Source organism: Chelonoidis abingdonii, unplaced genomic scaffold (genome assembly GCF_003597395.2).
Source record: "Chelonoidis abingdonii isolate Lonesome George unplaced genomic scaffold, CheloAbing_2.0 scaffold0483, whole genome shotgun sequence".
NCBI classification, from domain to species: Eukaryota; Metazoa; Chordata; order Testudines; family Testudinidae; genus Chelonoidis; species Chelonoidis abingdonii.
Window position 1 is genome coordinate 74,436 of NW_027424744.1, and position 15,021 is coordinate 89,456.

At 48.2% G+C, this 15,021-nt stretch overlaps 2 protein-coding genes across 3 annotated transcripts; one reads left to right on the plus strand and one right to left on the minus strand.

Annotated features, from left to right (window-relative positions):
• The first annotated feature begins 292 nt into the window (after positions 1-292).
• LOC116829472 (olfactory receptor 51G2-like) lies at positions 293-1,228 on the plus strand. The gene has a single exon (XM_032788323.2). The coding sequence runs from the start codon at positions 293-295 to the stop codon at positions 1,226-1,228; it is 936 nt and encodes a 311-aa protein (XP_032644214.1).
• A 6,242-nt stretch (positions 1,229-7,470) lies between these two features.
• Positions 7,471-12,338, minus strand: LOC116829473 (olfactory receptor 51G2-like). 2 transcript variants are annotated; one of them, XM_075061395.1, is made up of 2 exons: positions 11,416-12,338; positions 7,471-7,492 (listed from the first exon to the last, which is right to left on the minus strand). In XM_075061395.1, the coding sequence occupies exons 1-2, from the start codon at positions 12,336-12,338 to the stop codon at positions 7,471-7,473; spliced, it is 945 nt and encodes a 314-aa protein (XP_074917496.1). The 2 variants fall into 2 exon arrangements, with proteins under 2 accessions (XP_074917496.1, XP_032644215.2); XM_032788324.2 differs by lacking the exon at positions 7,471-7,492 and having other exon boundaries at positions 11,403-12,338.
• Positions 12,339-15,021: the final 2,683 nt, after the last annotated feature.

Consider the following 15,021-nt stretch of genomic DNA (forward strand, 5'->3'; position numbering starts at 1 on the left):
TCTCACAGCTGTCTATTTCAGGGCTTCTTCCAACCTTCTTCTGCATCATCTGGACCTGGCCACTGCATTTTGGGCTAGATGGACTGCAGGTCTGATCCAGTCTGGCAGTGTCTGTCTTCCTCACAGTGATGTAAATCCAAGACTATGTTTTTGCTGATCTTCCTTGAGCTCCTGGGAATCTCTAGACTGGCACTCAGAGCAGAAAGATTTCTCGTTTAAAATCATCTAGTTTCCTGTTCATTTTCCTTTCAGGAAGAAAAGTTCAAAATTCCTCGGACCTGCCCAGTACATTATGTCAGCTGTCAATGACACCAAATTCAACTCTGCAGTGTTTCTTCTCACTGGGATATCTGGCCAGGAAGACGTCCATCTCTGGATCTCTGTCCCCTTCTGTTTAATGTATGTTATTTCGATAGTAGGAAATTCAGTCATTCTGTTCATTATAAAAACAGATCCAAGCCTCCATGAGCCCATGTACATTTTACTTTCCATGTTGGCTGTCACAGACCTTGGCTTATCGATATCCACCATACCAACAATGCTGGGCATATTCTTGTTTAACTTTAGGGAGATCAGCTTCAATGCCTGTTTTGCCCAGCTGTTCTTCATCCACTCGCTTCAATGCATTGAATCCTCTGTGCTGTTGTTGATGGCCTTTGACTGCCTCATCGCGATCCGTAACCCACTGAGATATGCTTCTATCTTAACCCTGCCAAGAATAGCCAAGATGGGACTGGTGTGTGTGCTAAGAGGGGTGGCCGTAATGCTCCCACTCACCATTCTTCTGAAACGGTTCCAATACTGTCAAGCCAATGTCCTCTCCCATTCCTACTGCCTGCACCAGGATGTCATGAAGATGGCTTGTTCAGACATCACAGTCAACAATATCTTTGGCTTGTTTACCAAACTCTTCACAATGGGGTTGGATTTGCCGCTCATCTTCCTCTCTTATGTGATGACCCTCAAAACAGTGCTGAGCATCGCGTCCCATGATCAATGCCTCAGGGCCTTGAACACCTGCGTCTCCCACCTCTGTGCTGTCCTGCTCTTCTACACACCAGATATCAGCTTAGTCGCAATGTACAGATTCTGGAATAGCTCTCCTCACTTGCTTCAGATTGCTCTGAGCTACATCTCCCTGCTGGTCCCGCCCCTGATGAACCCAGTTGTGTACAGCATGAAAAGCAAACACCTTCGTGCAAGGATAATCAGGGTGTTCGTCAAGTGAAGAATCAGTTCATCACCCATCTCCAGCTACTGCTACCCTTTCCATCCTGGACCCTTCCAGCTGAGACGACATGACATACTGATTACCACTCTATAGAGACAGGTTCAGATGGGGTCTAAAGCAGTGGTCTTCAAACTTTATTTCTGGGGACCCAGTTGAATAAAATTGATGGTGCCTGTGACCCAATGGAACTAGGACTGAGGGGGTTAGGGATAGCGAGAGGTTCAGGGATGGGGCAAAGGGTTGGGGTGCAGGGGTGAGGAATGCAGGGTGGGATTAGGTATAAGGGGTTCAGAGTGTGGGAGGGGGTTCTGGCCTGGGGCAGTGGGTTGCGGTTTGGGAGAGGGTCAAGGCTCTGGGATAGGAGTGTATCTCTGGAGTGGGGCCAGGGATGAGGGGTTTGGGGTGCAAGAACAGGTTCCAGGTTTGGGGGAGGTTCAGGGCTGAGGCAGAGGGTTAGGGTGTGGTTTGGGGCATGGACTTACCTCTGGCAACTGCTGATCAGCAGTGCAGCTGGGATGCAGAGGCAGGCTTTGCTGTGCCCCGGAAGCAGCCAGCAGGAGGCACAGGTCCTAGATGGAAGTGCGCAAGCGGTTTCAGACGACTCTAGCCCACCGGCACTGCCCCCTCTCCCCCAGTTCCCATTGGCTGGTTCCTGGCCAATGGGAGTGCAGAACCAGTGCTCAGTGCGGGGGCAGTGCACAGAGCCCCATGGCCCCCCGCTTAGAAGCAGGGCCCACAGCTGGCCACTTCTTGGGTGCAGCTCGGTGTTGGGAAATGTAGGGACTAGCCTGCCTTAGCTGGGCAGCACCACTGACGGGAGTTTTAATGTTCCAGTTGGTGGTGCTGACCAGAGCAAGGTGATCCAGTGACTTCCATGCCGCGACCCAGTACCAGGTCGCAGCCCATGGTTTGAAAAACACTGGTCGAAGACATGGAGCAATGGGTAAGGTGCTCTCCCACCTGCTGGTGAGGGAGGACAGGACACTGGAGGAAGGAGACCAAGGCAGGCAGCAGCATTTACAAAGTGAGTTTGTCCGTGGAGACGGACGGGTGAGATGTTGGCCCATAATTAGCTCTATCTCTGGCTGCTCCAGTCTCAGAATTCCTCTCAATACAGCCAATAAAGAGAAGGGATGTGGATGTTGTTTCCCATTACACCTGGCCTGTCACTGATCCAGCTCTGGTTAAACATTCACGGGCCATAAAAAAAGCTGCAGTCACAGTCCTGGACCTTCGTGAGTGCTCTGGGTGCTTCATTAGGTGTGGACAGGGGCTATTCCAGGGGCATGGACATCCACCCTTCCCCTGTGCCCTCAGCCAGGTGTTTGTGACTGAATCGTGTCAGAGATATGATTATCACAGGAGCCCAGGAAAAACCATTCAGGAAACCTCCCCATCCCTGCTGATTGCTCTGCACACCACACACCTGTTCATTCCACTCCCCACCGAGGCAGGGCATTACTGTGTGTGAATGAGGGTCTGACGCAGAAGAGTCCTGGCAAAGGACTCAGGCCCAGATTCCCTATCCCTACCCCTCACCTCCATTTGTGCTCCCCCAGCTGATTGGAAAGGATGTAAACAGTCCGCACTCCCCAGTGGAGGCACGACTAGCTCCTATCCCAGGCCAGCCCAATCAGTGTAGGGGGATCACCTTTTCAATAGGTAAAAGTGGGACACACAGGAGCCCCGTTCCTCTGTGACCCTGCCCATCCCTTGTCTTCTCCCTTGAAGCCCCACCCTCTGCTCCACCTGTTCCCTCTCTTCCCCACCCTCCGCCCCATCTCTTCCCCAAGACTGCACCCCCTGCTTCTCCTCATTACCCGAGGCTCCACCCCCTTTCCAGGCCTGAAGCCAAAGACAGGCCATGGGAAGAGCTGCCCAGGGAGCCAGAGCCACTATGTGGATTCCCAGACCATCCTCATGCCCTGGAAAGGGGACTGGGGAGGTCAGGAGAAGCCCCCAGCCTGTGTTCCCACCCCCAAGGATGATCAATTCAGGGAAGATGGAAAATCCAGGGCTCCACACAGCAGCCTCGGCTCCATGGGCAGCACTTACCACTGCCTGGCTCTAGCCTAACCGCATATCAGACCCTCCTGGGAAGTGGAGGAGCAGGGGGCAGGGCCTATGGGAAGGGATAGTGGAGTTCATGGGGCCTCAGGGGAAAAGGAGGAGCAGGTGGTGCAGCAAAGTTGAAACAATGCTAACCACAGCAAGCAGGGAGATGGGGTCTCCTGAGTAAACGAGGAGAATGGCACTGGATGGAAGAAGAGCCTGTGTTTTGAAGACTGAATTAATGTGACCCTGTGACGATGTGGTTCTGGCGGGACCCAACTGAGAGTGCCAATTCAGGACCAATTGCTCAAACAGGGCAGTCACAGCTCTAGGCTGGGGTTTTTCCACCTCTAAGGCAAACCAAACCAGCCAGACAAAAATGACTTCAGTTTCACCCCACTGGCTAACCACAAGTTACAGAAGCAATTTCCTTAGACACTCCAGTCTCCCAGTATCACCACCAGTCCCACACGTCCTGGGGATGAATGGTTATGAAAACCAACACCCCAGTAAAAGAAAAAGGTTCTCTCGATCCCAAAGGACCAAGCCCCAGACCCAGGTCAATATCCTCAGATCTTACCCACAAATCACGTTGTTGCCAATCCTTTAGAATCTAAAATCTAAAGGTTATTCATAAAAGGAAAAGATAGAGGTGAGAGCTAGAATGGTTAAACTGAATCAATTACATACAGTAATGGCAAAGTCCTTAGTTCAGGCTTGTAGCAGTGATGAAGTAAACTGCAGGTTTAATCCAGTCTCTGGAGAACATCCCCCGCTGGGGTGGGTCATCAGTCCTTTGTGCAGAGCTTCAGATTGTTCAGCAAAGTCCTCCAGAGGTAAGAAGCAGGATTGAAGACAAAATGGAGATCAGGCTTCCAGCCTTATATAGCTTTCCAGTTGTAAGGACCTTCTTTGTTCTTACTGTGGAGAGTTACAGCAAAATGGAGTTTGCAGTCACATGGGCCAGTTTCTGCTTACTCCAGTGAGTCACAGGGCGTATCCGCCTTCTCTCGATGGGTCAATTGTGTAGTTGATGGTCCTTAATGGGCCATCAAGCAGGCTAGCAGAGCTGACACAGCCTGTCTGGGACTCTTTCTAGTAACACAGAACAAGTTTGAAATATAGACAGTATACAGCCAATATTCATAACTTCAACTACAGAAATGATACAGACATACAGACAGCATAACAAAACCAGTAACCCGTAACCTGCTCTTAGACACCTTACTATGACCGGAACTGGAACAGCAACCAGCACCAGCACCAGCAATTGCAAACACATCTTCAACCTCCACGCCAGAGGGGGCCAGCGAGCCTGAACTGGCAGAAGCAACAACCAACCATACCGAAGAGGCTCAGCCACAGCCTGAAAATCCCCAGGTGCACCAGCGAGAGTGGTTCACCAGCAACGAAACAACCCCATCACCTACATCGCTTCCAGAGGGACCAAGCCCAAGTCCACAGTCTGAGGAAGAAACTGGTATCCCCAGCCTCAAGGGAACAGTTCCAGACTGAGCAGGAAGCAGATGACAGCCTTCAGAAAGCTTGGGGCGGCACGGAGCACCCCACCGCCTCTCAGCTCTTCTCACAGATCCCGGTTTGTTATAGACCAAGGACTTTTATACAAGAAATTCTTTCTGGTGACACCAGGAAGAATGGCAGCCACCAAACGGTTGGTGGTTCCAACTAAGTACCGGGGAAGCTCTTAAGCTTAGCCCATGATCATCCCAGTGGCCATGCTGGGGTGAACAGAACAAAGACAGATTGGGGAAGTCCTTCCACTGGGAGGGGATGGGCAAGGACGTTGCCAGTATGTCCGGTCTTGTGAGGTGTGCCAAAGAGTGGAAAGCCCCAAGATCTGGTCAAGGCCCTCTCCAGCCACTCCCCATAATTGAGGTCCATTTCAGCGAGTAGCTGTGGATATTCTGGGTCCTTTCCCAAGAAAGACACCCAGAGGAAAGCAGTACTACTGACTTTCGTGGACTTTGCTACCCAATGGCCGGAAGCAGTAGCTCTAGCAACACCAGGGCTAAAGCTGTGTGCCAGGCCCTAACAGACATTTTTGCCAGGGTAGGTTGGCCCTCCGATATCCTTACAGATTCAGGATCTAATTTCCTGGCAGGCACCATGAAAGACCTGTGGAAACTCATGGGGTGAAATCACTTGGTTGCCACCCCTTACCACCATCAAACAATGGCCTGGTCGAAAGGTTTAATGGAACTTTGGGGGCCATGATCCGTAAATTCGTGAATGAATACTCCAATGACTGGGACCTAGTGTTGCAGCAGTTGCTCTTTGCTTACAGGGCTGTACCACATCCCAGTTTAGGGTTTTCACCCATTTGAACTGTGTATGGCCACGAGGTTAAGGGGCCATTACAGTTGGTGAAGCAACAATGGGAGGGTTTACACCCTCTCCAGGAACTAACATTCTGGACTTGTAAGCAACCTACAAAACACCCTCCGACATTCTTTAGCCCTTGCTAGAGAAAACCTAAAGGATACTCAGGAAGAGCAAAAGGCCTGGTATGATAAACATACCAGAGAATTGTTCCTTCAAGGTAGGAGACCAGGTTATGGTCTTGAAGGCGCAACAGGCCCATAAGATGGAGCATCATGGAAGGGCCATTCACGTCCAAGAGCGCCTGGGAGCTGTTAACTACCTCATAGCATTTCCCAATTCCTCACTAAAACCCAAAGTGTACCATGTTAAATTCTCTCAAGCCCTTTTATTCCAGAGACTTACAGGTTTGTCAGTTTACAGTCCAGGGAGGAGATGACGCTGAGTGGCCTGACGGTGTCTACTACGACGGGAAAAAGGACGGTGGCGTGGAAGAGGTGAACCTCTCAACCACCCTGGAACGTCTGCAGCGGCAACAAATCAAGGAGCTGTGCACTAGCTTCGCCCCATTGTTCTCAGCCACTCCAGGACGGACTGAACAGGCATACCACTCCATTGACACAGGTAATGCTCACCCAGTTAGAACACCACCCTACCGGGTGTCTCCTCACGCCCAAGCTGCTATAGAACGGGAGATCCAGAACATGCTACAGATGGGTATAATACGCTCATCTACCAGTGCATGGGCATCTCCAGTGGTTCTGGTACCCAAACAGATGGGAAATACGCTTTTGCGTGGACTACCGTAAGCTAAATGCGGTAACTCGTCCAGACAACTATCCAATGCCACGCACCGATGAGCTATTGGAGAAGTTGGGACGTGCCCAGTTCATCTCTACAATAGACTTAACCAAGGGGTACTGGCAAGTACCGCTAGATGAACCTGCCAAGGAAAGGTCAGCATTCGTCACCCATGCAGGGGTGTATGAATTTAATGTACTTCCTTTCGGGCTGCGAAATGCACCCGCCACCTTCCAGAGGCTGGTAGATGGTCTGCTAGCAGGACTGGGAGAGATATGCAGTTGCCTACCTCGATGATGTGGCCATTTTTTCAGACTCCTGGCCCGAACACCTAGTACACCTGGAAAAGGTCTTTGAGCGCATCAGGCAGGCAGGACTAACTGTTAAGGCCAAAAAAGTGTCAAATAGGCCAAAAACAGAGTGACTTACCTGGGACACCAGGTGGGTCGAGGAACCATAAACCCCCTACAGGCCAAGGTGGATGCTATCCAAAAGTGGCCTGTCCCAAAGTCAAAGAAACAGGTCCAATCCTTCTTAGGCTTGGCCGGGTACTACAGGCGATTTGTACCACACTACAGCCAAATCGCTGCCCCACTGACCGACCTGACCAAAAAGACCCAGCCAAATACAGTTAAATGGACTGATGAGTGTCAGGAGGCCTTTACCCAACTTAAGGCGATGCTCACGTCTGACCCTGTGCTAAGGGCCCCAGACTTTGACAAACCATTCCTAGTAACCACCGATGCATCTGAGCGTGGTATAGGAGCAGTTCTCATGCAGGAAGGACCGGATCACAACTTCCATCCTGTCGTGTTTCTCAGCAAGAAACTATCTGAGAGGGAAAGCCACTGGTCAGTCAGTGAAAAGGAATGCTATGCCATTGTGTACGCCTGGAAAAGCTACGCCCATATGTTTGGGGACGGCGGTTCCAGCTACAAACTGACCATGCTGCGCTAAAGTGGCTTCATACAGCCAAAGGGAACAACAAGAAACTTCTTCGTTGGAGTTTAGCTCTCCAAGATTTTGATTTTGAAATTCAACACATTTCAGGAGCTTCTAACAAAGTAGCTGATGCACTCTCCCGTGAGAGTTTCCCGGAATACACTGGTTAAAAACTTTCCTTAAGATGTAGAAGTCTTGTAGTTTACATACTTGTAGTATATGTAAAGGTGCATGTGTTTTATTAATCTGTTTAGTTTAAAGTTCTAGGAAGAAATCACCGCCAGTGAAGTTTCCCACTGTCTGTGATTTGGGGGGCGTGTCATAAATAGATAGCTAAGGTTAATGTTCTTTTTTACCTGTAAAGGGTTAACAAAGGGAACCAAACACCTGACCAGAGGACCAATCAGGAAACTGGATTTTTCAAAGTCAGGGAGGGAATTTTGGGGTCTGAGTCTTTTTGTCTGTCTCTCAGCTATGAGAAGGTTCTTTCTATCTTCTAATCTTCTGTTTCCAAACTGTAAGTACAGGTAGAAAAAAATATAGGCTTTTATTGTTTTTTGTTGTATTTACATGTGTGTAGCTTGCTGGAATGTTTCAAATTGGATATCTTTTTGAAATCAGACTGTTTATTCATATTTTTCTTTAAGCAATAGCCCTGTATTGTCACTTGATGCAGAGATTATATTCTTATGTCTTTTTTCTTTCTTTTTTTTATATAAAGTTTCTTTTTAAGACTTGTTTGAGTTTTTCTCTCTGGGTAGGCTAAGGAACGAAGGGAGGGGAATTCTCTTTGTGTTAGATCTACGGAGGGTAAAGCTCTGCAGCACCAGGGAATTGGTGGGAGGGGGAGAGATAGAATCATTTCTGTTTCCTTGTATTTGGGTTTGTCTCTTTGTGGAATAGAGGAGACATGCTTCTTGGTATTGTGATGTAAAGAGATTGCATCAGTACTCTCAGGTTAGCCCAGAGAGGAAAGTCTGGGTGGGAGAGAGAGGGGAAGGGAAGTGGGTTATTTCCCTTTGTTGTGAGACTCAGAGTCTCTGAGTCTTGGGGTCCTCTCCAGGGAAGGTTTTGGGGGAGACCAGAGGGGGCCAAAACCCTGGAATTTTTGGATGGTGGCAGCGAGATCAAAGCTAAGCTGGTAATTAAGCTTAGAAAGGGTTCATGCTAGGCACCCAGATTTTGGACGCTAAGGTCCAGATTTGGGAAAAGATGCTTATGGATAGACCTCCCAACATCCTTTTGCTCTCCCTCTTCTTTGTCTGCTTTGCGGGACAAGTGTCCTGGTCAAGCACCCGACCTGGGTCTCAGGTTATGAAGGGCATCGATCATATGCAAGGGAACAGTTCTCCTGGCCCTGAGAGTCTCAGCAAAAGGCACACATTTTTATTTTAACCGCCAAGGCCAGTGGTGCAATACACAGGAAACTGAAGCACACATATATTCATGCAAAACAGTAATTCATATACCAGAGGGGTATACCGTGTTAGTCTGGATACTGTAAAAGCAGCAAAGAATCCTGTGGCACTGTGATACAGCATGGCCAGAGGCAGCGCAGGAAGAGGGTTAGAAGGCAGTCTTATTCCCTGTAAGGGGAAGAAAGTTTGCTATAGATTAACTAGAGCACCTGATGCACAGTAGATAGAGCACCTGCAGTCAGTCACATGATAAAAACCCCCTGCTTCAATCAGACAGTGTGGGAGTAGAGCAGAAAGGATTGGTGTTGGAGCAGAGAACAGTTGGAGGAGTTGGAGCAGAAAGAATGAGTTAAAGCAGAGAAGCAGTTTGAAGAAGTGCTGCGGTGGGCTAAGATGTCCTAGACCCTAAGTAAAGGGGCACCTGGCTTGTGCAGAAGGAGGGCAGGAGCCCCCCACAAGCTAAAGAGCAGGAGAGGTAAGTAGCCTGGGAAGGAACCTTCAGTTCAAGTGGTCATCACTATCCTCAGGGCACCTGGGCTGGGACCTGATTAGAGGGCGGGCCAAGTCCTCCCTCTCCACCTCCCCTCCTCTAGGACACTAGTGGGGCAATTAATATTCCAATTTAGGGGCAAGAAATGGTGTGCCCTGAACCCCGCCAAAGAAGAGAAACCGCGAGACCCATCATAATAGTGCCGCAATTTGCCACAGGCACCCTTATAGACTACAGACGTACTTGACAGCATGAAGCTTTCATTTGGTGAATACGCCACTTCGTCAGATGCATTTACGCCCATGAAAGCTCATGCGTCCAATATGTTTTGTTAGTCCATAAGGTGCCACAGGACTCTTTTTACAGATCCAGACTAACACGGTTACCCTCTGATACTTGGGTACAAATAGGCTCTTTAAACTATCTGGCAAGTGTGACGAACTGGGAATGTTCTTAATGTTTTTCTCTGAATCTGTGGGGGGTCCTCAGTTTCCTGGCCAACCCTCTGTCGAACAGAGTAACTACTGGCCAGGCCCTTCCACCCTGCAAGGTGATAGCTAAAGGTGTTGGAGACAAAAGAGATCAGGTGACCTCTCCTGGCCCGGGAAAGGAACTGAGCAGAGAGGAGGGGCTGGAGGAGTTTTCAGTTCTGGAGCTGGCTGGGGATGAGGAGTGAAGTGCAGATGTGGGGTCCGGCTCACTGCACCCCAGAATGGACCCGGTTTGAGGGGTCTGGTTCGTGGTACCTACAAGCTCTGTTTTAGATCATGTTCTGTCATTGATAACCTCTGTTTTACTGTCTGGCCTGAGAGTCAGGTCTTGACTGCAAAGTGGGGATGCAGGACCCTGTGGCTTCCCCAGGACCCCGCTGGGGCAGGCTCACTGTGTGGAAGCGCACAGAGTGGCAGAGGATGCTGAATGCTCCAAGGTCAGACCCAGGAGGTGAAGCCATTGTGAGCTTCTTGCCCTGAAAACAGTCTGCTCCAAGGGAAAGAAGGCTCCCCAAAGTCCTGACTGGCTTAGTGGGTTGGGGAGCAGTTCCAGAGCATCGCCTGGGCACTCCATGACAGCAAGCTATAACGAGAACCAATGGCTGGAAACTGAAGCCAGACAAATTAAATTTAAAAATGCGGCTCACATTTTTAACAGCAATGGTGCTTAACCAATGGAACAAACTCCCAAGGGAGGTGATGGATTCTCCTAATATCTCCCAACAAAGGCTGGATGCCTTCCTGGAAGATCCTCTTTAGATGAACACAAGTTTTGTGTTAGTCAAAACCAGAGTGGGGTGGGACTCCTGCATGTGTCTTGCTTTTGCCTTTTGGAAAAGGTGGTCACCCTATGTTGAATGGTGTGAGCTGGGATAGGAATTAGCCGTTCCTTTTGTGGGGACCTGAGGTCATTTCCCCTCTTTTGCATTGCTGGGACAGCACAAAAAGGGGGGAGAATCTGGGCGACAGTCTCTTGCCAGGACTCCTGTGTGTCAGATCCTCCCTTGCACACTCAGCTCTGCTCTGCTTTGGTGGGGAGTGGGCTCAGCAGGTGTGTTGGGTTCAGAGCCATCCATGGGGGAGGGGCTGACTGATTAGCTTCTCCTGGGGTTCCTGCATGAATCAGGTCTCTGACACGACTCAGTCATAAACACCTGGCTGAGGGCATAGCAGAAGGGTTGGTCTCCGTGCCTCTTGAATAGCCCCTGTCCACAGCTGGATCAGCTCCCATGGATCACGCAATGCCCTGAGCGCCCAGGAAAGGCCAGGACTGTGACTACAGAACAGATTTGCAGTTTTTTTTTCATGGTCTGTGGACGTTTAACCAGAGATGGGACAGGGACAGGTATAGTGGGAAAAAAACATCCACATCCCTTCTCTTAGTGACTGTATTCACAGGAATTCTGAGGTTGGAGGAGCCACCGATACGGCTGTTTATGCACCAACATCCCACTGGTCCTCTGGATCTCCACAAACACAGTTACTTTGTAAATGCTGCTGTCTGCTTTGGTCTCCTTCCCCCAGTGCACTGTCCTCCCTCACCAGCCCCTCTCCCATTCCTCCAGGCCTTAGACCCTACCTGAACCTCTCTGTAGAGAGTGGAGATAGTAGCTGGAGCTGGGTGATGAATTGACCCTTCACTTGATGAACACCTTGATTATCCTCACGCGAAGGTGTTTGCTTTTCATGCTGTACACGATTGGGTTCATCAGGGGCGGGACCAGCATGTAGACATAGCCCAGGAGACTCTGAAGCAAAGGAGAAAAACTCTTCCCAAATCTGTGTATCAGAGAAAGGCCAATCACTGGCATGTAGAAGACCAGGATGGCGCAGACATGGGAGATGCAGGTGCTCAGGGCTTTGAGGCACTCTGCGTGGGACGTGATGCTAAGCACTGTTTTGAGGATCATCACGTAAGATAGCAGGATGAGCAGTGAGTCCAACCCCACCGTGGAGACTATTATGAACAAGCCATAGATACTGTTGACTGTGATGTCCGAACAAGCCATCTTCATGACATCCTGGTGCAGGCAGTAGGAATGGGAGAGGACATCGGCTTGACAATATTGGAATCGTTTCAGGAGAAAGGGGAATGGGAATGCTAAGGCTACCCCTCTTAGCAGAAGCACCAGTCCCATTTTAGCTATTCTCGGTGGAGTTAAGATGGAAGCATATCTCAGTGGGTTACAGATTGCGATGAAGCGGTCAAAGGCCATCAACAACAGGACAGAGGATTCAATGATTGAAAGAGAATGGATGAAGAACAGCTGAGCAAAACATGAATCTAGACCGATTTCCCTAGAGTTAAACAAGTATATGCCCAGTATCGTCGGCATGGTGGCTATCGATAAGCCAAGGTCTGTGACGGCCAACATGGAAAGGAAAATGTACATGGGCTCATGGAGGCTTGGATCTGTTTTTATAATAAACAGAATGACTGAATTTCCTACTATCGAAAGAACATACATTAAGCAGAAGATGATAGAGATCCAGAGATGGATGTCTTCCTGCTGAGATATCCCAGTGAGAAGGAACACAGCAAGTGTGAATTTGGTGTCATTGACAGCTGACATGATGTACTGGGTAGGTCTGAGGAGTTTTGAACTTTTCTTCCTGAAAGGAGAAAGAACAGGAGACTACATGATAATTAACAAGACATCATTCTGCTTTCAGTGCAAGTCCAGAGATTCCTAGGAGGTCAAGGACGATCAGCAAAACAGAATCTTGGATTTACATCACAGATAGGAAGATAGGCATTGCTAGACAGGATCGGACCTATCCGTCCAGCCCAGTGTCGAGTGGCCAGTACCAGATATTGCAGAGGAACATGGAAGAAGCCCTGCAATAGGCAGCTCTGAAATAACCTGCTCCCAGGTAAAGTTTCCCCTGACACCCACAGGTTAGACATGTTTTGTGGTGTACATGAGGAAGGTTTACATCAGTTCCAAAACTTTTTAAAGGAATCCTCATTAATGTAATTGGATTTTCTGATTACCCATATAAACATCCGGTCCCTTTTTGAATCCTGCTAAACTCCTGGGCCCCTGATATCTCGTGCCTGGGAGTTCCACAGCCTACTTGAGCACTGTGTGAGTTTAAATTGTGAACTTCCCATCGACACCCTTCCTGGCCCTCCATGTCTGAATGTGGCCCATTGTATCATGAGATGAGAAGTGCATGGTGAAAGCAGTCATTATATTTATGTGTCCTGCATTGAAGCTATTTAACAACGTGTTTCATTCCCTCATTATACATATATTCTCCACTCCTGAGTCCAAATTGTGCCACTTCCTCTTTCCAGCACACGGGATAAATTCTCAGGGCCAGGTTCTGAATTCAGTAACTGTGACTTCAATGGCGTCACTCCAGATTTACATGTGTAAATTTGATCAGAACCAGGCTCTATTAACCTTCCCTTACCCAATGCTCATGGTGATACATTCTGACACCCAAGAATACCTCCAAGAGAAACTGAAGTGCTTTGCCTGGCCTGCATTGATTGAATCCAGAGCATTCAATCATCCCACAGGCTTCTCTTCCTCCTCACAGGACCTGCATTCTCCCCATTCCAAGGTCTTGTACATATGTGGCAAGTTACAAGCTAACACAGAAAGTTACTTCAGTTGGGCAGTGGAGGGGTTGGTGTCACAAGTGGGTGAATAGTGGAAACACTAGGTTTTCATTAATATCCAGCTGAGTGTGCAAGTGACTTCAGCCACGCTTGTGTAAGATGTCATGTGAGTAAATTACATACAACCACTATAACACTCCCCTTTCCTGCACCTGAGCTCTACTCTTTGCTGAAGCACAGTCCAGTGGTTCTGTTCTCTCAGGACTTTTTGGAAAGTCTTGCACAGGTATTGCAGAGGGCTTGAGTGCTAGGTAAGAGATTGAAGTCCAGCATCTCCATGGTAGCATTCTCTGAAATGCTTCCTTTTCCACGCGCAGGGCCAGGTAGCCAGGCAGAACTACGGGGTCTCAATGTGTGGCTGAGACAATGGAGTAGGGAGGAGGGGTTTAGATTTGTTAGGAAATGGGGAAATTTTTGGGAAAGGGTGAGCCTATACAGGAAGAATAGGCTCCACCTAAACCAGAATGGAGCCAGATTCCTGACACTTAAAATTAAAAAGATTGTAGAGGAGTTTTTAAAGTAAGGGCTGGGGGAAAGCCAACAGATATGGAGGAGCATGTGGTTCGGACAGAGACATCTCTTAGGGGAGGATCTATTAATGGAGATTCTCTGTGTCCTAGCATGTAGAAGAAGATGGAAGATGATAAAATATGGGTAGGATCTGATCAGAAATAGTCAAATGAAAAAAAGTCCCATTCAATTACATCATGTAATGGCAGAAAGCTAAAAAATTACAATGTTAAGTGCTTATATACATATGATAGAAGTCTAAATAATAAGACGGGTGAACTACGATGCCTTGTATTAAATGAGGATATTGATATACTAGGCATCACAGAAACATAGTGAAATGAGGATAATCAATGGGACACAGTAAAACCAGAATATAAAATCTATCGGAAGGATAGAACAGGTTCTGCTGCTGGGGGAGTGGCACTATATGTGAAAGAAAGTGTAGAATTAAATGAAGTAAAAATCTTAAATGACCCAAACTGTGCCTCTATGGATAGTAACTCCATGGCTGAATAATAAGAATAGAGCAGTAGGGATATACCACTGCCTGCCTGAGCAGGATGCTGATAGTCACTGTGAAATGCTCAGAGCGATTAAAGAGAGTTTAAAAATAAAAATTCAATAATAATGAGGGATTTCAACTATCTCCATATTGACCGGGTACAAGACATCTTAAATGACTGCTTCTTGGAGCAGCTAGTTTTGTAACCCACCAGAGGGGAGGCAATTCTTGATTTAGTCCTGAGTGGGAGCACAGGTTCTGGTCCAAGATATAAATATAGCTGGACCACTTGGTAACAGCGATCATAATATAATTACATTTAACATCGCTATGACAGGGAAAACACCACAGCAGCCCAATACAATAGCATTTAATTTCAGAAAGGGGAAATAGACAAAAATGAGGAAGTTAGTTAAACAGAAATTAAAAGTTACAGACCTAAAAGTGAAATCCCTGCAAGCTGCATGGAAACTTTTGAAAGAAACCATAATAGAGGCTCAACTTAAATGTATACCCCAAATTAAAAAATGTAGTTGAAGAACCTATTAACCAGGATGGGAAGGGATGGTTTTCCTAGGCTCTGTTTAGCATTGGCCACTCTAGGAAGAAA

Bases quoted from the DNA above. Each gene is read 5' to 3' on its own strand.
- LOC116829472 (XM_032788323.2), top strand. From the start codon at position 293: ATGTCAGCTGTCAATGACACCAAATTCAACTCTGCAGTGTTTCTTCTC.
- LOC116829473 (XM_075061395.1), bottom strand. From the start codon at position 12,338: ATGTCAGCTGTCAATGACACCAAATTCACACTTGCTGTGTTCCTTCTC. The intron at 7,493-11,415 runs GTTCATCAAGTG...AGAGTGCATCAG, and splicing joins CGCGTGAGGATAATCAAGGT to CTACTTTGTTAGAAGCTCCT.